General features: G+C 48.9%; 1 protein-coding gene across 1 annotated transcript in view; it reads left to right on the forward strand.

The window, feature by feature from the left end:
* Positions 1–11,167, forward strand: part of USP31 (ubiquitin specific peptidase 31) — an 86,592-nt gene extending 75,425 nt beyond the window's left edge. The window contains exons 15-16 of the mRNA XM_021086476.1: positions 525–677; positions 3,512–11,167. Coding sequence (XP_020942135.1) covers positions 525–677; positions 3,512–5,040 — 1,682 coding nt within the window. The 3' untranslated portion in view covers positions 5,041–11,167. The remainder of the gene's footprint in view (positions 1–524; positions 678–3,511) is intronic.

Below are 25,700 nucleotides of genomic sequence, written 5' to 3' on the forward strand. Positions count from 1 at the left end.
ATATTTAAGGGCCGCCCCGAACAGAATGGTATGTGGCCCGGCATATGCGCATATGTGTGTTTCTGTTGATATCGTGAAAATGATTTAAAAACTCCACCAAGCAAGGAGGCCAAGAAAGCAGTCGTGGACTGCTGCTGGCTTTCGTCTCTTTGCACCAGAAATATTACTGCAGGCGCTCAGAACAGTAGTGCTTGATAATGATTTGTAGATTAGGTGACTCTGTTAACCACCGTATCTGTTCCATTCTGTTGCCAGCCCTTAGGACTTGGACTTTGCATTGTGGAGTATCCATCCCCGGGCTTGGATTTTATTACTGCACAAGTGTGTGGTAGTCTGTCCTCCTCCCCCCCCCCCCACAGGATATTCAAGCAGGCGCCCCGTGGGGTCCGGGAGTGAATGCCGACCTGGCGGTGAGGACATCAGCCACGCGCAGCCCAGGCGGCAGCCCTTCACCAGGGTGTGAGCGGCGCAGGCCGGCCCCGGGGATTCTGGCTTGACCTTGACGCCCGCTTCCTTTTCTGCAGGCTCCACAAGCTCCTCCCTGTGCGAACACTGGGTGAGCCGACTCCCGGGGAGCAAGCAAGCCAGCGTGACCTCTGCAGCTTCCTCCAGACGCACCTCCCTGGCCTCGCTGTCCGAGTCCGTGGAGATGACTGGGGAAAGGAGCGAGGACGATGGTGGGTCTGGGTTTTGGTGACAGATTCCGCAGTGGCAGCCTGTGGACCCAGCACAGGCTCCCTTGTGCGTAGGAACTAAGTCCCGAGAGAACAGGGGAGAGGAGGACATGGAGGGGGGACGGAGAGCGGGCCTCGTGGCTGTGGGGCACTGTTGTTAAGTCACGTTTTCTGTAACAGGGTCATCTGCCTTTTTTTCAGTGACCTAGGCCTTTTCCCTTCACTTCATTGTTTTCCACTTTTAAGGTCTAATGTGAAGGCTGGAGCTGTAACTCTGCATGATCATATATACATTTTTCTTTCAAGGTGCTTTTTTTTTCCTAATTTTAATTTTTGGCCATGCTTGAGGCATGTGGAGATTCCCGGGCCGGGGATCGAACCCACGCCATGGCAGTGACAGGGCTGGATCCTTAACCCACCGAGCCACCAGGGAACTCCTCCATGTGCTTTTAAAATCTTCCCGGTCACCGGGCACGGTTTCAGTTGGCCCCGTGAGGCCTAGTGAGTCGTTGGGCGGGGCCTGGGGTGCAGGCTTCCACCCCCTCAGCTTCTCACCTTCCCGCCGCCCCCGCCTCGCACAGCGGGGTGGGTGGTGTGTTCTTGTATGAACAGAAGCGTCTAGGACCAGACTTCCTGCCTTTGCACAAAGGTAGTTTTTAGGAATTTTGAAGATCGTCACAGTATAAAACTTTGGAAATCTGATAAAGATTGAGCTCTGGTTTTTTTTTTTTTTTTTTTTTTTTGCCTTCAGTTGCCACCTCAGTAGTGGCAGCACAGCCTCCATTCTAACAGGGACCCCAGGTGGTGGGGGAGGATCAGGGCCCGGAGCCCCGAGAGCTGGAAGGAAGAGGGAGTGAGCTCAGCTTCTATAATGAGGACGTGACTCACCTCCCAACAAGTCTCGTTCTGCAGCCAGCATTTTGATCACTTCTAGAAAACCGCTTCTAGCAGCGATGGCTAATTCTGAGAACATGAAATGGAGGAGAAAAAGCAGGAGGCTGCACGAGGGCCAGATGACAAGAGCTCCGTCATGGCTCCAACTGTGCCCCTTCTGCTGCTTTATTTGTAGAAGGAGCGTCTTAGTCCGTAATTGCCGTGTTCCTGATCTGTAGCTCCTGACATTGTCTGAAAAACTGACCAGTGCATCTTGGCTTGTCTATTTTTTAGAGGTTATTTTCAGCATGGCCTTTAAACTTAGAATCCCCTCTTGTTTTAAGCACCAGCCTAGCTATGGTTTGCCCCCCCCCCCCCCGTCTTTTTTTATATTTCATTTTTAAATTTTTTTTGGTCTTTTTAGGGCCACACTCACGGCACATGGAGATTCCCAGGCCAGGGGTCAAATCAGAGCTACAGCTGCAGGCCTACACCACAGCCAACGGCCTTAGCCACACCAGATTGGAGCCGCGTCTTTGACTTACATACACCACAGCTCACAGCAACGCTGGATCCTTGACCCACTGAGCGAGGCCAGGGATTGAACCTGCAACCTCATGGTTCCTAGTCCGATTCGTTAACCATCGTGCCATGATGGGAACTCCTCCCCGTCTGTTTTTAAACCATGGTGTTGATGAAATCATCATCCCCGGGAGCAGCGTCATGACACAGTCATGCTGGAGTGGGGCTGGCTGGTGCCCACTGAGTTGGGGCTGTCTCTTAGGATCTCAGCCAGACCGAGTTTTATTAATACCTCAGCTATGGTATCACGTGTGGGCAGAATTTCATTTGAAATGTTTTCTTTGGCAGTTTTAAGTCCCTTAAAATAGAGGCATGCTGTTCTAATGATGAGTGTTTTCCTGGAGGTTTTAAGTCACTCGGGGTAGGAGCGTATTGTCTCTTGGGTTCTTCCCACCAATTGATCTGCTTTCCTCGTCAGAGATTACGGGCCAGCCTCCTTGTGGGCACTGAGCTGGGGGGAAGGGGTGGTCCTGGTGTTAGCTCTGCCTCTAGTTACCTGTGGGATCTTGTGCCGGGGCTTCCCTGCTATGAGCCCCCGTGTCCTTAGTAAGATGAAGCCGTAAAGGAAGGGGCTCACGTTGATGGATGAGCCGTGCAGGGCCAGGCTGCCTTGCACAGGACTCTGAAGATTTTCTTTAATTCTCCACAGTGGCTCTGTGAGTTACAGCAGGGATCAACAAGCCTTAGCCCATCTGCCAAACGTGGCCCCTGCCTTTACTTGTAAAAAAAAAAAGTTTTGTTGGGGAGTTCCTGTCGTGGCTCAGTGGTTAACGAACCCAGCTAGTATCCATGAGGACAGGGGTTCGATTCCTGGCCTGGCTCAGTGGGTGAAGGATCCAGTGTTGCCGAGAGCTGTGGTGTAGGTCGCAGTCACGGCTCAGATCCTGAGTTGCTGTGGCTGTGGCGCAGGCCGGCGGCTGTAGCTCTGATTCGACCCCTAGCCTGGGAACCTCCATATGCTGTGGGTGTGGCCCTAAAAAGACAAAAGTTTTGTGGGAACACAGCCACACCCGTGTGTTTCTGTGCTGCCTGGGGCTGCTTTTGCATTAAGGTGGCAAAGTTGAGCAGCCGGCCTGCAAAGCCTGAAATATTTGCTGTCTGGGCCTTTAGAAGAAAAGTCTGCGGACCCCTGGTGTAGAACAAGAAGCAGGTTGCTGATCTCCAAGTTAGAATGTCCCTGTTTCACAGATAAGGAAACCGGGCTCAGAAGAGTCAAAGTCTCAGGGCGACTCCTTGACCGCAGCTGTCCGGGCTCTGGAGGTCATGCGCCTGTCATCCCATTAGGCTGGCCTTCCTTCCAGCTTCCTTCCATCCTTAGCTATCTGTTATTACCAGGACATTGTGTCAGCTTGGCGTAACAGAACTCTCTTTGCTGCATTCAGGAGGTTTCTCGACTCGACCATTCGTGAGAAGTGTCCAGCGCCAGAGCTTGTCAGCCCGATCCTCGGTCACCAGCCCCTTGGCTGTCAACGAAAACTGCATGAGGCCCTCCTGGTCCCTGTCTGCTAAGCTGCAGATGCGCTCCAATTCCCCCTCCCGCTTCTCGGGGGACTCCCCCATTCACAGCTCCGCCTCCACCTTGGAGAAGATCGGGGAGGCGGTGGACGACAAGGTCTCCATCTCTTGCTTCGGCAGCTTGAGGAACCTCGCCAGCCTTTACCAGGACTCCAGCGACAGCCGGCGGGAGCACAAGGCCGTGGGGCGGGCCCCTCTGGCGGTCATGGAGGGTGTCTTCAAAGACGAGGCGGACGCCCGCAGGTTGAACCCGGGGGTGGCAGACACCCAGAGCAAGAGCCCAGCACAAGGGGATCCCCTGCCCCCCGTCTCTGTTCCGTTTGATAACAATAACCAGATTGCTTATGTGGATCAGAGCGATTCAGTAGACAGCTCTCCAGTCAAAGAGGTGAAACCCCCAGGCCACGCCGGCTCCCTGGCAAAGAAACCCGAGAGCACAGCCAAGCGATCCCCCAGCTCCAAAGGCGCTTCTGAGCCGGAGAGAAGCTTGCGGAAGGGGAGACCTGCCCTGGCCAGTCAGGAATCCTCTCTTTCCAGTCCGTCCCCTTCGTCCCCTGGTCCCGTCAAGGTTTCCGTGAAGCCCTCCCGCTCCCGGAGCAAAGCAGAGTCTTCCTCCCGGGCCAGCGGGCGGCACGCCTCCCCCGCCCCCACCCCCAAAAAGGACTCGTCCCCCAAATCCCAGGCCTCCGCGTCGTCGCCCTCCCTCCTCAAGCAGAAGTCGGCCTCTTCCCTAGCGTACCCTGCTTCCTCGGCGTCCCCCAAAAAGGCCTCGGGCCCTGCCCCGCGGGGCCCCCTCCCTCCCGGCAAGAGCAGGACCTCAGACCGGAGCCTGAGCAGAGAGGGCTCCAGACAGAGCCTGGCGTCCGACAGAGCCGGCGTCCCCGCCAGCTCCAAACCCAGCTCCCCGCGAGGGAGCCAGGCCCGGGCGGGCGACGGCCGCGGGGACGGCCGGCACGTGCGCAGCTCGTCCATGGCCAGCCTGCGCTCGCCCAGCGTGAGCGGGAAGGCTGGCCTGAAGAGGGACAGCAAGTCGGAGGACAAGGGGCTGTCCTTCTTCAAGTCAGCCTTGCGGCAGAAGGAGACCCGGCGCTCCACGGACCTTGGCAAGACAAGCCTGCTCTCCAAGAAGGCGGGCGGCCGGGGCGCGGCGCCCGACGACAAGGCCGACAGAGGCTCCCCGAAGCCGAAGGCCACCGCGGGCGCGCAAGAGCAGCCCGCCCCCAGGGACCCCGCTTCTGCGAAACACTCGCTGCTGTCCGCCCGCAAAGCCAAGTCTTCCCAGCTAGATCCCGGAGCGCCCGCATCTCCCAGTTGCAGGCAGTCTGCTGAGACGGCCTCCAAAAAGTTACCTTCTAGCATGCCAACCTCTGCACGGCCTTCTCCGAAACCTCAGTGACATTTCTGCAGTCCAAGTGTTTTATCTGTGAAGATGTTAATTTATTTAGAAGCCCCTTCCCTCCCACCAAAGCCCCCTATGCTTTTGTATTTTTGGGGTCACGTGCCTGATGTGTGGGTGTGTGTGCGTGCACACGCGTGCGCGCCTGTGTATGTGTGTGTGTGCGTGAGGAGAACTGAATTGCAGGTTGTTACAAGCGTCGCCTTATTCTGCCATTGAACCAAATAACAGCCATAGGCAAAGCATTGATAGCAAGCTAACTGGAATATCGTAGACGATACCCTGGATGGTCCCTTTCGCGGTTGTACATATTTCTTTCTCGAGAACTCTAATGCCTTTCGTTGGACACTAGGGATTTGAAACCTGTGAACCAGTTAAGCGATCATTCGTGTGCCCTGAAAAGGATGAATTCTTTGACCTGGGTTTCATCGGAGTGGAATTTGTCCTTACCGTGGATTGTCACGTGGCACTGGGAGCTCTAAAAACTGTGACACAAACAGCGAAACCGAGGGAAAACTGTCGCTTCCTGCACTTTGGCCCCATCTACCAGTCCTTGTAAAGGGCACTATTTTAACACTAATGTTTCTCAGGTATATCCTCGGCTAGGCTAGGATGGGTGTGAACAGTCAAAGAAGGTGGCCTGCGGGTGGCTGTCGTTTCTCCTACTGCCACAGGTACACGTTTTCGGAGGTAGAAACAAAGTCTTTCACTACCTTCATAGCCGCCAAGATGTGTGTATCGTAAGTTGTGTTGACCTTGGGATATGTCCCAAAAGAGGTGGCCAACTGGATAGCCAGAAAGCAAGTCACTTGTCAAAAAAAAAAAATTTTTTTTTTTCCCTTCTAAATTCGCTAGCTAAGATCATAGGGATTTTGAAGTTAATACCTTTGCAAGATTCCTGGAAAAAAAAAAGGATTCTAAACTGGATGCATGAATCTGTGCCATTTTCCTTCTTTGGGGTTGCTTTTTTTCTACGTTAGACGTTGAAAGCTCCATGCTGCCAGCCGTCAGGGTCTGGCATAGTGGAGCGATATGTGACAATGTGTCACGTGCACACTTCCAGTCCTGCCTGGCAGTCTTTGTTGTGATGGCTTTCAGGAATGTGTTTGTTTCTTCCTTGTGCTAAAGATTTAAGCTCTTACCCAGAAACTCACAGGCAGGATGGAGCATGTTCTCTCTGGCGTCATCAGTGCAAATGGCATTTTGTGTTGAGTAGAAAAGGGAACCTCGCAGAAATTCACACATAAGTCAGATAGGTATTTTTAAAGTTTCGGGGAGGTGTTCTGGAACTTTTCGCTTTTTTCTTTTGTAATTTTTTTTTTTTTAATGTTAAGGGAGCCACGGTTCTGATTCTCTTTGCCCAGCATTTGTCACTTCGTCATGCAATGTAGCGTGCTAACTTTGTGTGCTTTTTTACATGGTAACTTTTTTAAGTCATGGACTCTTTGAGTTCTTCCTGAACTCTTGGTGCCCAGGTCCATCTTAAAATCTCCGTTTTCAGTATTGCTGTGTGTGCAGTAACCAGAACACATATTATATGCATAGCTATGAAATCTGCACTGCCTTTTGGGTGTTTTTTTGTTTTTTTTTTTTTCCCCTCGGTCCTCTTTCTTTCCTATGAATACCTCTTGGGAAGTGTTTCCAGGAGGTTACTTTATTTTGCTGCTACTGTGAGCATTAGCAGGTAACTTGCAAGTCTGGAGGCCATGTGTATTGAGGGTAGCTGGAATCCTAGGCCCTTACGGTGTTGAAGACTCACGTATTCAGCCTCGTGGAAGTTACCCTCGTACTCCATGACATTCACTTCACGTTGCCCATTGCACTTGAACCTGCACCTCGCTAGGTGTCCTCGTTTCGCTGTGTAGGCATCTCAGTTCCCAAAGCAGCCTTACCCTCCTCCTCTGCTGTGATCGCCTGTGACATCATTGCTTCCAGCAGCACATCCACAGCCTGATCCGAGTTTAGCCACCGTTAGTCTTCCTGTGGCTCCTGTATTCCCTGGGAAGAAAAAAAAAAAAATGCACCAAACGCGGGATCTTCGATGTCAGGAATTGAATGTTTGTCTAATTTGAACTTCTCCTCTTCCTTTAATAGGTAGATCTCATTTGAAATTTCATATCCGAAACTCTGAAACCGTCTCAGAATCGTCGTTTGACCACACAGAGTGTTTTAATAACACTTTTGGGGGGAGGGAGCTATAAACAGTTCAGCATTAATGGAATCTATTTGAATTTCCACAGTGGTGAATATTTTTATTCTTGGGTCCTCCAGGAATGGATTTTCTGTTATGTCTGGTGTCTTTTTAAAACAACAACAACAACAAAACTGAAAACAACAACAACAACAAACAAAAAGCCTCTACAAACTCCATTAATTTTCCATGGGATCCAGAAATAAACTTTCCATATCTGTAAACTGTATGTCTGTGGAGTTTAGTTCTTGTTTTAGATTTAAACAGAAAAAAATCAGGAAGTATTATGGCAGTGTCTAGGCATCTTTAGGCTATTTCTGTGCTTGGTCAGCATGAAAATTTCAGCCATAATTAAGAGGTAAAACCTCTAAGCCGCAGAGAAGATATTTTTGCCCAAAAGTTTGGAGATGCTCTTTGATGTGAAGTATCTTACGGAAAAATTGTTACTTGGTTCAATTCAGTTTTTCTGGAGTGAGGGACTTGATTTTTTTTTTTTTTCTTTCTTTTCTTTTCCCAGTGCTGTTTGGCACAATGAGCTTATATGTGTTTGGGGTTAAAAATCACCTGCAAAGGATGGTAGCCCAGGGTTTTGGGTGGACAGCCTGGTGGGCCTGATTAGAGCTGTCATTTCCTGGTCGTCACGAAATAACCACCCACAGTAGCATTGCGTATGTAGTGTAGGTGAGCTTTCTTAAAGCTTTGTATTCTCGATTTCTTTTCCTGTAAACATCCAGTGTACTGAGTCTGTATCATTCCTTAAGACAGCCCTATAGCTTGCCTTTGTAATCCCTTCTATAATGTGGAAGGAAGCACAAAGAAACTCTTAAACTCATGTGCTCTCAAGACTATCTCCCATGTTTGTTTTTTTGTTTTTTTTTTTTTTTCTTTTTGGTGTTTGGGTTTTGTTTTGTTTTGTTTTTGTATTTCCTCATCCTGAAAGCAGCCTAATTGAAAGTAAATCATGCTACACTGGACCAATAGAAATGGACGTGCGGGGAATTCCCTTGTGGCACAGTGGATCCGGAGTTGTCACGGCAGCAGCTCAGCAGCTCAGGTCGACACTGGCGTGGGTTCGCGATCCCTGACCCTGGGAGCTTCCACATGCTGCAGGTGTGGCCAAAAAAAAAAAAAAGAGAAAGAAATGGACGTGGGTAGATATTGTTGTTATCTGTGAAGCTGCCCTGACCTCTCCTGTCATTCATCTTTCATCATTCATTCCTTCATTCTGCAAACATTTCGTTGAGGGCCTGCCTTGCTTGGAAAGGCCAGCTGAGAGCTTCAGGAGTTTGCTGTAGCTGAGGCGCCCTGGGAGCGGCTGGTGAACCAGGGGATGCTAGTAGCTAAGGCTGTCCTAGGTGGAGCCGCAGTCCTCCCGAGCGGAAAGATCAAATGGATCCTGGTGATCGGCGGAGGCTCGTGGGCTTCCTGAGCACGTCTCTTCTGTCCTGGAAACCAAAAGTGCCCTTCATTTTTGGAGACATTTTTAATGTCACATCTTCTTTTTCAGACCGAGCTGTCTGCCCCATAGGGGCTGGAAATCCATTACGAAGTCACTTTGCATTAGAATGTGGTCACCTGGGTTGGTAGGCGATTTGCAGAGATTTCTGGGGATGGGGATGGGGGTGGGGAGGAAAGCAGTCAGCCCTCTAAAAGAGCTGTCACGACAAAACACAGCAGCAGAGTGGAAAGGCGACCGCGGTGGCCGCCTTGAGGAACCGTGGAGCCGAAGAGCCGTGAACAACGCTCCTCTATTTCAAATAATATGTTTTGAAACGTAGATGCACATCGGACGTCAAGTTTCCTTTTGGACAAATTAGTGACCAGCTGCAGTTAGCAGTTAGTTTCCTGTGTAGGTGACAGGAACTCTCGGATGCAAAGATCACCAGTGTCTCCAGGTCGGGTATTTGAGACAGTATGCACATCATAAGCACAGTTTCAATAAAACGCATATTCTGTGAGGCGCGTCGCGCTTTGTCTTATTTGGAATTTGAGAAGAGCAAAACTTGCTGACAAACCAGTGCCTATGTCGTCAACATAAACACACAAGATCGCTGTTCCTGCGCAGGCAGCCTTTGCTTTCACAAAGGGTACGTTTCTGCTAAACCTGACTGAAACGAACGCTCAGTCTCACACTCCCTTTCGTGTTTATTTTGGCAGCTGCATTTTGAGCATGACCACTCATTTTTTTCCCCCAACTAATGAAAATAATTTTGCATGGCCTCCACCTAAACCCAGAAAGCATGCTCTTACTATCTATGCAAGCAATTAATAAGAAATACAGACTACTTAACACTCAATGTAAGGGTTTAAAAAAAAAAAAAAAAGACAACGCTTAGATTATGGAGCTCTATTTTTGTAATTTTTTAAATATGGCTTAATCAGTATCAAGAGCATGAATGTGCTTTCGTGTTTGGATTTCTTGTTTGGCTTTGCACATGTTTCTCTGCCGATTTTGGTTTTTGGATCACAGGCAAGCTTGTGTGTAAAGTGCATATTTTGCAAACAGGAGTGGAATTGGGTTATGTTGAACACACACTGGTTTATAATACCGTGTCTTTAGCCTGAAGACTTTCCTAAAGAATTTTGTTCTAAAAATAACCTGCCATTTTTTATAGATCTTCATTTTTTATATCTTCTAGGGTTCTCTCGTGGTCACAAGGGAAGAATGTGGCTTCTAATAGTGCTAACAATTTTCAAACACTTTTGTAGAGACTTAGAGCTGTTCTGGAAAGCTTCGGAGCTTCCCAGCCACGGGTCACGAGGACGCTGTGGAGCTTGCGGTAGCGTTGACAGTGGACTTGGTTCTAGAGTCACCTCACATTCATATGAAACCAGTGTTTCCCGATTTGGGGGAGCAGGCAGATCTCTCACAGCCTTTTTCAAACCTCACACGTGTACTCTCCCCTGGGTTCTGTCAAGCCTTTTCTGCAGTCTTGAGATTCTGGTACCCAACACCCACTAGAATCATCGAGGGAACTTTAAAAAAACGCCTGGGTCCCACTCCCCAACTTTTGATCTAGTTAGTGTAGGGCAGGGCCCAGGAATTCCCGTATGCATGTAAAGCTCCTAGCTCTTTCTGCTTTGCAGTCAGACCTGAGAACCGCTGTGGCAACACCCTGCCTTGGCTGAGAACTGCCGTGGGAAGGCCCCGGGAGCGACTCTTGTTTCCTCTGTTGCTTTGGAGAAAGAAGAAAAGATGGTGAGCTTCTGACATCAACCCTGTCTGAGACAAGGGGGGCTTCTTCTGCTTCGAGCTCTGATTCAGGAGCTCAGAGCTTGCCCGCCTGGTGGGAGCCGGGGGTCTTGAGTTTGCTGGAACCAGCAGGAGTGTCCAGGGCGGGGGTGGGGGTTGCATCCTTCCCAGGACTTTTTCTCTGGGCCAGACCCTTGCAGGAGGAAGGCAGTCGTCCAGAAATGCTGAGCCAAGGCTTCCAGTGGCTTTGGAAAACCCGTCCTTGATTTCAATAAACCGATGGTCACTTTGTAGTCATTATAATAGCAAACCCTAGGCTGCTGCCCAGTGTCCTTCCTCTGTAGCTCACTCTGCTGTCTAGAATGAAGTTTCAGGACTTTTGCTTTCTTTCTTTCTGTCTGTCTGTCTTTTTCGTTTAAAAGTGAATGTGAAGCATTTTATGGGGGGTCTTTTTTTTCTTTGGCACCCTGGGTATTTTTTTCATGTCTTTAAAAAAATCAAATCATAGTGCGCCCCACCTCGGGCCGTCTCTGTCACCTATGGAGGCAGATGAAATTTAGTTTTAATCTGTGGTGAGCTGAGTGCATGACAATGTCTTCACGATAAGCTGCTGTGCTCCTCTGGCGGTTTCCCCCTGTGGAGGAGGATGCTGTCTTGAAAAAAAAAAAAAAAAGAAAGAAAAATACACACTCCTTTACCCGGCGTTCCCCACATTTCGAGGAATGAGATACACGTGGAAACCCAAGCTGGACATGCTCCTTGAGAAAGGCCGGCCCGGAGGAGTGATACCTGTCGTAGCGGTGAAAATGCAATATGAAATTTCCTAGGTGCTATTCTAAACGGAGAGCTGTCATGCTCCCCAGTGAGGAGGGGGTTACGGTGTCTCTCAGAAGCTCAAGTTCTCTTTGTAGGCCTTTCAGATACGCATTTTATGCTCCCCATCGGTTTGCTCACCGACTGTGCCTCTCACCACTGGTTAAAATTGAATTCGCGCCCCGTCACAAAAGCAGTTTCTTGATTGAACTCTTTCTGTTTTTACACTGGAATTTCTATAGTTGTCTTAAAAGCTGCATGTCGTATCACTGTACAAAATGCTTCGGTATTGTTCATGCCCCATTCCTAGTGACGTGTGTCGAATTTTCTCCTTTCGTTGTACAGTAACCTGGGAGGCAGGATGTCTTGCCTTGAGGCTGCAAGAAAAGTGTATCTCTCATACCTTTTAAATTATTTCTGAACAAGTGCATGCAATGTGTCCCCGACTTCTGTTATTTATGTGTATGTTTTATTATTCAAGGTGTGTGCACTTTTAAGAAGCAGAATTTCTATTTTTATGTTTCAAACGTTTTATTTCTGGAACGGTTGATTATACAGTAATACAGTTGGAATTAAGAAAAAAGTGGAAAATGTAACAAAATATAATAAATTTATTACATGATGCCCTGTTCGAGCCATTTTCCTCTTTCTCCCCCCTGCCAACCTGGATCTGTTTGATGTTAACTGGCCTTGGAAATTCAGCAGATATTTGTCCTCTACTGATGTGTACAAAACACTTTGTATACAAACGGCAGTGTTAGATGAAAACGGGCTACGGAAGGACACGTACAGGTGCTCTGTAAGTAATATTTTAAAGCAAAAAAACCATCATGCTTATTTAAATTTTCACAGTCAAGGGGATTTTCTCCAAGAGGTTGTTTATCCTGGGCCACGGCCCCGGACAGGCACTCACATGCTAGCTAGGTTCCTGTGGGCTTTTTTTCAGCATTTTGAATTATTTCCCTCTCCTACCCAACCTTTATGGTGGGAGAAAATAGCAATATAAAAGGAACCTTTTTTTTTTTTTTTGTGGACCCTCCCTTGCCCCTGATAGCTTCATTTTCAACCATCCCGTTCTGATAACAATTTCCAGGTGGTAAAAATATACCACCTTCTCAGGACAGGACTCCCTATTGAGGATGTCGCATCCACTTGTGACCACTTGGGGGCACTGGAGATCACCATTAGCAAAGATATTTTACCAGTTCGGCCTCCAAGTTCTTGGCCTCTGCGGAAATGCTTATTCAGTATGAATTGAGGGGTGTGATCAGGGAGCAGGGTTTTCAGTATCGATAACTACCACCAGCCATCATTTTTCCTAAAAATTATTGAATACAGGTCATTGGACAAATCTAGTTTTCCTAGAGCCCAGCATTATGGTTTAGGGCTGGGGCAGGGAGACTCTTCCTAACCAAGGGTGAGTATGTACCATCTGGCACAACATCTGAGGTACAACGCTATAAATCTAATTTTAAATGGTGAAATTGGGCTTTAGGTTGTGTCAAAGAATTTAACCATGTAGTCCACTGATCATTCAAGAGGCATCATTATGTCTGAAAGTGTTCATGGTGTAAAATACATAGGTTTAATAGGCATGTATTTAAAGATCTGTCTCAGAATTTGGAAGATTACTTTCAAATATTTGTGGGTTTTTAAAAATTGTTTGCTTGTTAGGGCCACACCTGCGGCATATGGAGGTTCCCAGGCTAGGGGTCAAATTAGAGCTGCAGCTGCTGGCCTACACCACAGCCACAGCAACGCGGGATCCGAGCCGTATCTTCGACCTCCACCACAGCTTGCAGCATCGCCAGATCCTTTAACCCACTGAGCGAGGCCAGGCATTGAACCCGCATCCTCATGGACGCTAGTCAGTTTCGCTTCCGCTGTGCCACAACAGGAACTCCTGTTTTCAAATATTTGAATGATCAATATCTCCCCAAATACTTTTCCCTCCTCTGCCAGCCTTCCTGGAAGAAGCAAAGGCCTGATGAAGCCCCTCGTCCTGGACCACATGTTCCTGTGGGCCCTGTGAGTGATTCCAGGCCACTGTCACTCCGTGTGAGTGATGCGACTTGAGGCTTGTCACATGCGACTTGAAGATGTGACTTGAGGCTTGTCAGCGCCCCCTGCCAGCCCCCAAGATCCCCTTCCTCTTTCCCAGGCAGCTCCTGAAAGCTCCCCGTTGGATGTTTTGGAGGAGTTTTGTGTGGCTCTGCTCTGTGCCTTAGACATCTCCACATGGGTCACCTGGTAGATGTCACCTCTCCGTGTGAGCTGGATCTACCCCCTGCAGAACCCTCTGGAATTCAGCCTTGGTCTGGCCTTAGCCCTGCCTCTCACCCCCTGCCGGCTTTTGCCACACAGAGGATAGGTTTTTGCATCATGCTTCATGACCCACTAGCCTTGCATCCTGTTTCCTGTTTAGAACAGCTCTTTTTTTTCTTTTTTCTTTTTAAGGCCGCACTCTCGACATATGGAGGTTCCCAGGCTAGGGGTCCAATCAGAGCTACAGCTGCCGGCCCACACCACAGCCACAGCAATGCCAGATCCGAGCCGAGTCTGTGACCTATACCACAGCTCATGGCAATCAATGCCAGATCCTCTACCCACTGAGCAAGGCCAGGGATTGGATTTTCATCGATCCTAGTCAGGTTCATTAACCACTGAGCCACAAAAGGAACTACAGCTCAGTTTTTCTTAAAGTGGGAAGATAACGTGAGTGAAACTAGTGTTGTCGTCAAAATCAGGCCTCCCCACTGGTGGCAGGCTCTCCTGTACCTTTCCTTCGTTTTTTTGGATTTTTCTTTTCTTTTTTTTTTTTTTTTTGGCTTTTTAGGGCTGCACCCACAGCATACAGAGGTTCCCAGGCTAGAGGTCCAATTGGAGCTGTGGCTGCTGGCGTACACCACAGCCATAGCAATGCTAGATCCTTAATCCACTGAGCGAGGCCAGGGCTCAAATCTGCAACCTCATGGTTCCTAGTCGGATTCGTTTCCACTGCGCCACAACGGAAGACTTCTGTTTCCTTGGGTTGAGGGTGGGGGAACGCCACAGCAGCAGCAACTACAGATCCTTAACCCTCTGAGCCACGAGGGAAGAATTCACACTGGCACAGATCCAATCCCCAGGACACAGGGACATGGCGTCCGATGCCTCCATCCTTCGGGTTGGGGGTGGTGGCTGGCACAGTGTGGCCCAAGGGTGATCAGAGCCAGTCTCAGGGTTCCCAATCCATAAAAGGTTGTGCTGGGGAAGGCTCCCCTTTCACCGCCTTGTTCAAAGTTCAAGGCCGGGTTTCCTCACTTAGCAATGCCTCCTGAGTGAGGACCATGCTCTGAGCCACTCACCATCTCATAGACCATGAGCATCTCAGAATGTGCTGCTGTGCTTTTTACTCACGGCTCCTTCCTCGGGGCACCTCCCTGTGCCTACCCCACCTCCAGCCATTCCCCGCGGTTCTGCCCAGAAGCCTTGTCTCTCAGATGCCCCGTGGCTCATTCCCTTAGCATCTTCTGTCTTTGCTCACATGTGGGCGTCTCGGCGAGGTCTTCCCTGACTGCCTTTTATTTTTTTATTTTATTTTATTTTATTTTTTTGTCTTTTTGCCTTTTCTTGAGCTGCTCCCATGGCATATGGAGGTTCCCAGGCTAGGGGTCTCATCGGAGCTGTGGCCACCGGCCTACGCCAGAGCCACAGCAACACGGGATCCAAGCTGCATCTGCAACCTACACCACAGTTCACGGCAACGCCAGATCCTTAACCCACTGAGCAAGGCCAGGATACGAACCTGCAACCTCATGGTTCCTAGTTGGATTGGTTAACCACTGCGCCATGACGGGAATTCCCTTGCCTGCCTTTTAAAACGTTGCAACCAGCTTCCCATTCTCTCCCTCCTACTTTATTTTCTCTACCTCACTTAGTGCCAACAACCATAGGTATTTGCCACACGTCGTACATACGCATCAGTGGTATATGTGCTCGCAGGAGGGCAGGGGTGTCTGCCTGTTCTGTTACGGATCTCTTCCCACCACCTAGGAGAGTGCCAGGCATGCGGCAGTTACTAAGTAAATAGTTACTAACTGGGTTAATGGCTTTTCCTGTTTCTGCCTTCCTAACCAGAGGCTGAATGATGATGGTACCTGCCTCGTAGCCTTGTGAGGGTTAAATGGGAATGATGCTAACAGAGCATCCAGCGCAGTGCCTGGCACAGAGCAAGTGCCCAGGGGATGGGGAGGAGGGGCTGACCCTGACCTTCATGGGGACTTGACAGAGGAGGGGCCATCAGAGAAACTGCTTGTGCTTCCTGGAAATCCCAGGAGTCCAATCTTCCTGGAATGGAGGGCAGGAAGGCTGGGCGGGAAGCCGTGGCTGAAGGGAGAGACTGGCAGGGGCTTCATCTAGAAGGACCTTTTCTGACCTTTCCCATTTGTCCTGAAGTCAATGAATGCGGAAGAGACTTTCACTTAGGAGAGAGATGAAATCCAGTTGGTGAGTACTGTGGTTACCATGGCAAAGATGGGCCCCAGCCGAGCCCCGGGTTAGGAACCTGTTGCAGGAATCTGGGTAGAACCCTGTGGAAGGGCTGACCTAAAGCAGCGCTGGATGGCCGGAGAGGAGGGAGCAGCTGAAGAGCTGCCAATGTGATGTGATGAGGGCAGGCTGCTAGCTTTGAATCCTGGTACCATGACTTTCTAGCTGGACAAACTTGGGCAGCTTACTTAACTTCTCTGTGCCTCAAATTCTTCACTGGTTAAGAGTGGGTAATAGTATCTATATGATTGTTGGGAGGCTTAATTGGGTGGGTTGGTTTATTTATATTCAGTAGAATTACCCACATATTTAGTTTTTTTTTTTCCTTTTTTTTTTTAGGGCCGCACCTGCAGCATATGGAGGTTCCCAGACTAGGGGTCGTATTGGAGCTGCAGCTGCCGGCCTATGCCACAGCCACAGCAAGGCCAGATCCAAGCCACGTCTGCAACCTATACCATAGCTCACGGCAACATCGGGCCCTTGACCCACTGGGCAAGGCCAGGGGTTGAACCCACATCCTCATGGATACTAGTCAGGTTTGTTAACCTCTGAGCCACAGTGGGAACTCCTGCAGTCAGATTCTTAACCCACTGTGCCACAGTGGAAACTCCTGTAGTCATTCTTTATCTCATTACCCTATTGTATTTTCATAGTACTTCTTGGTCTCTGCAATCTTTTTTTTTTTTTTTTTTTTTGGTCTTTTTAAGGCCCCACCCATGGCATATGGAGGTTTCCAGGCTAGGGGTCCCATCAGAGCTGTCGCTGCTGGCCACAGCCACAGCCACAGCCACAGCCATGCAGGATCTGAGCCGCATCTGTGACCTGCACCACAGCTCACGGCAACGCTGGATCCTTAACCCACTGAGCAAGTCCACGGATCAAACCCCCGTCCTCATGAATCCCGGTCAGGTTTGTTAACCACTGAGCCATGACGAGAATTCCTGCAATTCTTATTTATTTCTTCACAAGCACTAGTTCATCTTAAGTCTTCCCCACTAGAATGCAGGAACCATGAGAGCAGCATCTCTGTCTTTGCTCTGTTAACTTATGTCATTTTGGGAGACTTTCAGCTATCAGTAGCGAAGTGTCCACTCAAAGTAGGCTCCATTATCTCAGTTTTATACATATGCAGACTGAATCGAGGAGAGAGTAATTAGTTACCTAAAAGTCACACCAGTCATAAGTGCTACATCTTGGTCATGAACCACGGCTGGCTACATATACAGCTGTGTTTAGTAATGCACTTACTAGAAGGGGAATCTTTCACATCCTCTAAAGTTCTTTTTTGTGTGTAATCTCTGAGTAATCTTTACTACAGCACATTTAGGAAATGAAATTACTATGTGTTTTCTTTTCCTTTTTTTTTTTGTCTTTGTCTTTTTAAGGCCACGCCCACAGCACATGGAGGCTAGAGGTTGAATCACAGCTGTAGCTGCCAGCCTGCGCCAGAGCCACAGCAACACAGGATCCAAGCCGCGTCTGCGACCTACACCACAGTTCATGGCAATGCCAGATCCTTAACCCACTGATCGAGGCCAGGGATTGAACCTGTGTCTGCATGGATGCTAGTTGGGTTCATGAACCACTGAGCTACAGTGGGAACTCCTGAAACTGCTACTTTTTGAAAATAGGACTTGGAGTGTCTTTGGCTTAATTTTTTGAAACTTAAAAAAAAAAACAAAACCCTACTCAATAGTTTGTAATAACTTATATGGACAAAAGAATGGATATAGTCATATGATGACTGATTCACTTTGCTGCACACCTGAAACTAACACAACATTCCAAGTCAACTATACTCCAATAAACTTTAATTTAAACACATAAAATAAAAGTTTAAAAATTATTTTAGATTTCTAGAAAAGTTGCAAAAACAGTTCAGAGAATTCTCACATACTCTTTGCCCAGCTTCCCCTAATGTCAGCACACTGCATAACCATAATGCTTATCACCACCTGAAATTAACATGGATCAAATACTGTGACCTCAACCAGACTTTGTTTGGATTTTACCCGTTTTTCTACTTTTGGAAAAAATGCCTTTTTTTTTTTTCTTTTCTGTTCTAGATACCAGTCCCAGATCCCACGTTACATTTAAACATCATGTCTCTTTAGCTCCTCCAACCTGACAGCCCTTGACTCTTCCAGGACCTTGACAATTTTGAAGAGGATTTAGCCAGCTCTTATATAGAATGTGTCTCAGTTTGGACTTATCTCATTCTTGGTTAGACTGAGATTTTGCATTTTGGGAACAAGAATATCGCCAAAGCAGTGCCTCATGGGGAGAACGTGATGTTGGTATGTCTTCTTACTGGTGATGTTAGAACCTTGGCCACTTGGTTGAGGTGGTGTCTTCTGGGTTTCTCTAAAGTTACTGTTTTCCCCTATGTGCCGAATAAATGTCTTGGAGAGATAACATTAAATCATGCAAATACCTTGTCTCTCCTCAAACTTTGGCTAAGTTTAGCATCCAGCAAAGGATCCTGCAACAATTTTTATTACGGGCGGGGGGGTGGGGGGAGAGTTCCCCCTGTGGCTCAGAGGTAATGAACCCATTAGTATCCATGAGGACACAGGTTCAATACTTGGCCTTGCTCAGTGGGTTAAGGATCCGGTGTTGCCACAAGCTGGAGTGAAGTTTGTAGATGTGTCTTGGATCTGGTGTTGTGGTATGGGCCGGCAGCTGCAGCTCTGATTTGACCCCTAGCCTAGAAACCTTTATATGTCTCAGGCGTGACCCTAGCAAGACAACAACAACAACAAAAAAACCCAAAAACCGAAAACCACCCAATATTTATTACTGGGGTACTCTAGTGGTGAAAGAAAGACATCTTAAAAACCTCACTTGGGAGATCCCATGTGGCTCAGTGGGTTAAGGATCTGGTATTGTCGCTTGCAGTGGCTTGGGTCACTGCTGTGGCATGGATTTCCTGGCCCAGGAACTTCTGCATGCCACAAGTGAGGCCAGAACAGAACAAAACAAAACAAAGCAAAACAAAAAACAGCTCACTTAACAAGAATTCCAGATTCCAGGACAGGTGCAAAGTTGGCTCAGTGCCTCAATGGATTCAGTCGGGACTGAGGACGACTCAGATTTGGCCTTCAGTGACAACATCCATTTGAAAAAGATGGGACTTTTCTCTGCCCAGGTGTCTGGACCAGGGCAGGGAATGCTCTTTTCTTTCTTTTTTCTTTTCTTTCTTTTTTTTTTTTTTTTTTTTTTTTTTTGTCTTTTGTCCTTTTAGGGCCACATCTGCAGCATATGGAGTTTCCCAGGCTAGGGGTCTAATCAGAGTTGTAGCCACCAGCCTACCCAGAGCCACAGCAATGCGGGATCTGAGCCATGTCTGTGACCTACACCACAGCTCACGGCAATGCCAGATCTTTAACCCACTGAGCAAGGCCAGGGATGGAACCTGCAACCTCATCGTTCCTAGTCGGATTTGTTAACCACTGCGCCACGACGGGAACTCCAGGGAATGTTTCTTAGATCCATCCCCTTCTCTGAAAACCTCCCCTCAGATCCCATTGACCAGGATCTTGGTTGCCTACCTATGACGAAGTTGCAAGGAAAGCTAAGAAAGTGAGGAGCTGGCATTTCCAGCCAATTGGGGTGCGAATGTGGGCTCTGACAGAGAAGAAACTTGGGGGGACACAGTGCTGGGGAGGCAGCCCCAGTGTCTGCCACATGGCATCGTCCCCAGCACCCAAGACGGTCATCTGTACCTGTGGGTGCTCTTTTAATCCTTGTGGAGCCAACAAGCTCTTTGTCCCTTTTCTGGAGACATATCTTGCCATGACCTGGAAGCATTAGAGCTCTCGACTGTAGAATCGGAAGAGTGATGGGGGGAGAGGGTCAGGGGGTTGGTCAGGTGAGCCTGGCAAGGATGTAGCATGGCCAGGGAGCCCTGGTGGGAGTTCCTCTGCTTGTGATCTTAGCTTCCTCATGCTCTGCTCCCTAGCAGGAAGATCCATCTCTGGCCCCGCAGTTCCTGCTAGCAAAGCCCGGGAACCGGGGTTGGAGGGGCGTGGAGACCCCCAGAAGCATTTGTGCAGGAAGGCAGAAAATTCCATCCGCTAGCCTACCAAGCAGGTTCTCCCCAGGAAGGGGAGTGGGTGCCAAAGGGAGCTCCCTGCTCTGCTCTGTCCACGCAGGAGTCTGGCTCTGAGGGCTTCGGACACAGCCTGGTCGCCTGTTTGGTAAATAATGACATTGTGATAAATATTTAACAAGTCGAGGGACTGCAGCACATGAAAAATGGATGAGGTCCCTGAGTGGGAAATGCGGGGCTTTCTCTCCACGTCTGCTCTCGGGGAGGCAGTTGAAGGCTGACGTCTGCCGGGGCTGACACCTGTATTTGTGGTGGGGCTGATTAATGGCCCGAGAAATATTCGCCATGTTAAGGAAGCATCAATCCATCAAGCTGGAGTTTAGGCTGCGGGAGGACTTCCCAGCCATCCATATTCTCGTGTTTATTAAGCAGCGCATTTCCTGAGACCGCGAGCCTTGCCTCGGTCGTGGGAGCAGCGCCTCCAGAAAGGGCACGGTGGCTCCTTGATGAATGACTTTAATAAGAAGCCGCTGAGATGTACCTTCAAGTAAGAAACTAATCACAATAATTAGATGTTTCTTAATCATTTATTTATTTTATAATGTATGCCCTGCCTGCTTCTGGAAAAGGAATGGAAGTGGCTGGCAATTAAAACACATCTACCCAGGACGGTTCGAATGAAGATAAACAGGAGATCTAAAGCCACACTAAGGGAGTGAATTTGTCTTAATCCACTTTCCTGCTACTCTGCCCGCCGAGAATATTATATTCCCCCTCCTCGGTGGTCACCTTTGGCTCCTCGGAGCCACAGGATGTGGCGGTGGCGGCGGGTGTCACGGGACCCGCCGGATGAGGCGGGCGCAGGATGTGACCTGTGGTCTCGGCATCTCAGCCTGTGCTTCCAGCCACATTTGCATTTCATTTTATCGTCGCTCCAAACAAATCTGTGTGTCTGCAGCGGGGTGGCATGAAAAATTAATGCCCCCGTGTCGGAGCTTGTCAGAGTGACAGTGCAGAAAGGGAGTAACAGGGGCGACACGCGTGGTGCTTTCTACTTAACAGCCACTCTCGTGTCCCCTGGCTGCTGTCCCCTGAGCCAGCGTGTCTGGACTGATGGGGCTTCTGCAGCCAGACCCTCCCCACAGGCTGAGGGTGGAGACCCTCCCTCTGTGCAGTAGTGCAGGTGGGTGTCTGCAGTGAAGTGGCTGTAGTCAGGGCAGGGTGACCAGTTGACCAGTCCTGGCTGAACCATCCTGGGCTTAGAGAAGGAGGGGGAGGAAGGCAGCTCCCCTAGAGGGTCGTCAGAGAGCAGGCTGGGGCAGAGATGTGCCAGAGAGATTACTTGGGGAACAGGTCGGGGTGGGGGGAAGGAAGCGAAGGGGAGAAGGCTTGAGGGTCTATTGCTTCAGAACCTCCGCAAGAGGTAGAGTGTAAGTGGCAACTTAAAAAAAAAAAAAAAAAAACCACGACCTGAAAATTGAGGGTTACGTTTTATTGGGGGTGAAATTAGGACTTAAGCCCAGGAGACCGCATCACAGGTAGCCCTGAATAAACCTCTCTGAGGAAGTGAGGGGGGAGCTAGGACATACAAGTTTTTGCAACAAAGGAAAGGTAGTAGGAACAAAAGGTTTACAGAGAACCAGATTTACAGAAAACTAGTTTCTACGGAAAGATGGAAAGGCCTGGGCTTAGTGGAATCACGCATTTGATATGCACGTCAGCTGTGGGCCAGTCTTTGATTCTCTCCTGAGTTCCCTCAGGGCTCACCAGCTCACCCTTGGGAATGGCTGCACTCACGGATGACTGTGACATCTATTGTTTTGTCCCCTTAACTACAGCCCAGGAGGCAGTATTTCAGACAGCTCTGAAACACCACCCCAAAGAGGAAAGGGGGAATATCCAGATCCAAGTGGTAAAGGGGGAGGGGGAGATGCCTGCAGCCAGGCACACACTTTATAGAAGTTTGCTGCTGCTCTCGGGACAGTGACTACTCGTCACGAGGAGCAGGCATCACCATGAAGGGTTTTCCTGTTTTTCTAGATATGAGGAGATACAAGAAGTAGGCTCATACCGTCTTCTCCTAAAAATATCTAATTATCTGAAGACTTGCTCTTCCAGGTCTCCCAGAGCCCAGAGTGCCTCACTCCTGGTGAGATCTGCTCAGGGGGCTGGCAGCTGCAATGGCTCATGTTTTCATCCATGTAGAGGCTGATGGCAAGGGCTCACCTTCAGGTTGCAGAAGCTTCCCCATGTATTTAGATACTCAGCTCTGAATCTCAAGTTGCCTTCTTTCTGATCTGTCATCATGGGGTGGGAATAGCCACCCCCTTCCTGCAGCAGAGGTGGTCTGATGCAGAAATCATGGATTCTGTAGTGGTTGTAACCAACTTACATTCCCACCAACAGTGTAAAAAAAAATGTGGAGGTTCCTCAAAAAACTAAAACTAGTACTGCTATATGATCCAGCCCTCCCATTCCTGGGCATCTCTTCAGAGAAGACCACAGCTCGAAACAGTACCCCAATGTTCGCTGCAGCACTATTGTAAAAATGGCCAGGAAGTGGAAGCAGCCTAAACGTCCATCGGCAGAGAAGTGGATCAAGAAGATGTGGTACGTGCATACAACAGAATGTTACTCAGCCATTAAAAAAGAATGAAACAATGCCCTTTGCAACAACACGGATAGACCTACTAAGTGACGTTAGACAGTGAAGGACACACATCATACTATATCCCTGATATGTGGACTCTAAAAAAAGGATACCAGTGAACTTATTGGCAGAATAGAAACAGACTCACAGACTCCAAAAGCAGACTTACAGTTACCAAAGGGGACAGGTGGTGGGGGGAGGATGGATGGGGGGGTTCGGAACTGGCAGATGCTCACTGAGATACACGGAATGATTGGCCAACAGGGAGCTGCTGTATAACTCAGGGAACTACCCCATCTTCTGTGATCATCTATTTGGAAAAAAGAATCTGAAAAAGAAAATCTGAATCATTTTGTTGTACAGTAGAAATGATCACAACATTGTAAATCAACTAGACATAAATAAAACTTAAACAAATTTTATTTTAAATTATGGGAGTTCCTGTCGTGGCTCAGGAATCCGATTAGCACCCATTTGGATGCAGGTTCGATTCCTGGCCCTGCTCAGTGGGTCAAGGATCCAGCATTGCCGAGAGCTGTGGCGTAGGTCGCAGACAAGGCTCGGATCCTGCATTGCTGTGGCCGTGGTGTAGGCTGGCCCCTGTAGCTCCAATGGGACCCCTAGCCTGGGAACCTCCTGTGGCCCTAAAAAGCAAAAAATAAAAAATAAAAATAAAAATTATGAATTCTGGAGCCAGACCACCTGGGTTCAAATCTCAGTTTTACCCCTTCTTCCCTTTGTGGCCTTAGGCAAATTGTGGAACATTCTTGTGCCTCAGCATCATGTAGGTAAAGTACTTAGAAGAAGGGCTGGTGCTTAGTGTTAAGTGGGCCAGCGACTGGATTTCCCTGACCTTCACCCAGGGGATGAGGCTGGGGAAGGGCAGTGAGGCTCAGTGACCTCATGCAAAGGTCACGTGGATGGAGCTTGGGAGGGAGTTTGGAGCTTGTTGACTTGTTGACTGGCCTTGGGGACATATACATCCTTTTGTGTCTGCTTGACCCACCAGAAAAAAGAAACCTCCTTTGCCTCTCACTTGGGATGAGCGTAAAATGTAAGGTTAGGTTTGTGAGATGGATCACCCTCATCCAAGCCAGGGCTGAGCAAGGCACACACACGCTCCTTAGGAAATAAACAGGAACGAAACTCCTCTGTCCTCTATGGAAATTTGGGGGCATTCCTATTTTTTATTTTTTCTGTCTTTTTGCCACTTCTAGGGCTGCTCCCGTGGTATATGGAGGTTCCCAGGTTAGGGGTTGACTCGGAGCTGTAGCCGCCGACCTACGCCAGAGCCACAGCCACGCGGGATCCTGAACCCACTGAGCGAGGCCAGGGATCGAACCTGGGAAGCATTCCTAAATGTTAAGGCAGTGGCTCTCTTCCCTCCCAGCATGTTAGAATTCCCTGAAGAGCGTTTCTTTTCTTTTCTTTTCCTTTCCTCTCCTCTCCTCCCCTCCCCTCCCCTCCCCCTCCCCCTTCCTTCCTTCCTTCCTTCCTTCCTTCCTTTTAGCTTTTTAGGGCTGAACCTGTGACATATGGAGATTCCCAGGCTAGGGGTTGAATTGGAGCTGTAGCTGCCAACCTACACCAGGGCCGCAGCAACGCAAAATCCAAGCCACGTCTTCGACCTACACCACAGCTCACAGTAACGCTGGATCCTTAACCAACTGAGAAAGGCCAGGGATAGAACCTGAAACCTCATAGCTCCTAGTTGGATTTGTTTCTGCTGCACCACAATGAGAACTCCATCCCTGGGGAGTTTTAAAATTTGTCTGAAATCTGGAACCTTTGTCTCAGATCCGATCCCTTGGGTCCAACGTGAGGTCAGGATGACCGGGTAGTTCTGTGGTTCCCAGATGGGGTGTATTCATTCCCGTGTTAACCAGGGATGTGATGAAAGAGTCGGAAGCATCTTCAGGGAGCTTGGAGGAGTGATGAGGACAGATCAGGAAGCTGCAGGCAGCTCGGGTACAAGAGCTGCAACATGATTTTGCATGGGACACACAAATATGGCAAAAACTGTGAATGACTGAAGTTGGGAAACAACTCGGGTTGATCATTTACTGTGGTTTGGGGTAGGGGGGCCATCAGATTTCCTGCTCTAGCCCATGAACTTCTGGCAACACTTAAGCAAGTGCTGGGGTTCCCCTTGTTCAGTGGTAAAGACCCCAACTAGTATCCATGAGAACGTGGGTTTGATCCCTGGCCCTGCTCAGTGGGTTAAGGATGCGTTGCCATGAGCTGTGCTGTAGGCCAGCAGCTGTAGCTCTGATGAGTCCTCTAGCCTGGGAACTTCCATATCCTGCAGGTGAGGCCCTAAAAAAAATGAAAACACACACACACACACACACACACACACAAAACCACTTCGGCAAGTGCTAAGAGGATTTGAGAGTGAGTTTATTTCTCTGCCCGTCAAAACTGGTAACTCCTCTTCTTTATCCCTTCTTCCCTGCACAGGTAGGCATGGCCATGAGACTAAGACTCGGGATCCGAGCCGAGTCTGCAACCTACACCACAGCCCATGGGTTAACCCATTGAGCAAGGCCAGGGACCGAACCCACATCCTCATGGATCCTAGTCAGATTCATTTCCACTGTGCCACAATGGGAACTCCCAAAAGCCCATCATTTTATTTATGATATCTCACTGTTAGATTTTGTTTCAACAGCATAGCCTGCAGCCTAACAAATATATGCCTCCTTTGGCCCTAACTTTGGCCCAGTCAGGATTCTAGGATGAGAACAAGCAGAGTAGAAAGAGGAGGGAGCCAATGAGACAGGTTGGGGGGTGGGGGATGGGCTTGGGGGGTTTGGGATGGAAATGCTATAAAATCAGGTTATGATGATCATTGTACCACTCTAAATGTAATAAAATTCACGGAGTAATTTTAAAACTTCTTATGAAAAAATAACATTGAGGAGTTGCCGTGTGGGTCAGCAGGTGAAGGATCCAGCATTGTCACTGCCGTGGCTCGGGTCACTGCTGCGGAGTGGGTTTGATCCCTGGCCTGGGAACATCCATGTGCCTCAGGCACAGCCAAAAAAAAAGGAAGGAAAAAGAAAGAATAAAAGGAAAAAAAAAAAAAAACAGGAGGAGGGGAGAGAGAGGAGGGAGAAGACAAATGGAGGGAAGAGGAGGTTTTCCCCTTCCTTTCATCACCTAGTCACTCTGAAATGATCTCTTCTCAAGCACCCGAAAAGTCTTCCCGGACTCTGCGACCAAGTCCATC

Source organism: Sus scrofa, chromosome 3, assembly GCF_000003025.6.
Source record: "Sus scrofa isolate TJ Tabasco breed Duroc chromosome 3, Sscrofa11.1, whole genome shotgun sequence".
NCBI classification, from domain to species: Eukaryota; Metazoa; Chordata; class Mammalia; order Artiodactyla; family Suidae; genus Sus; species Sus scrofa.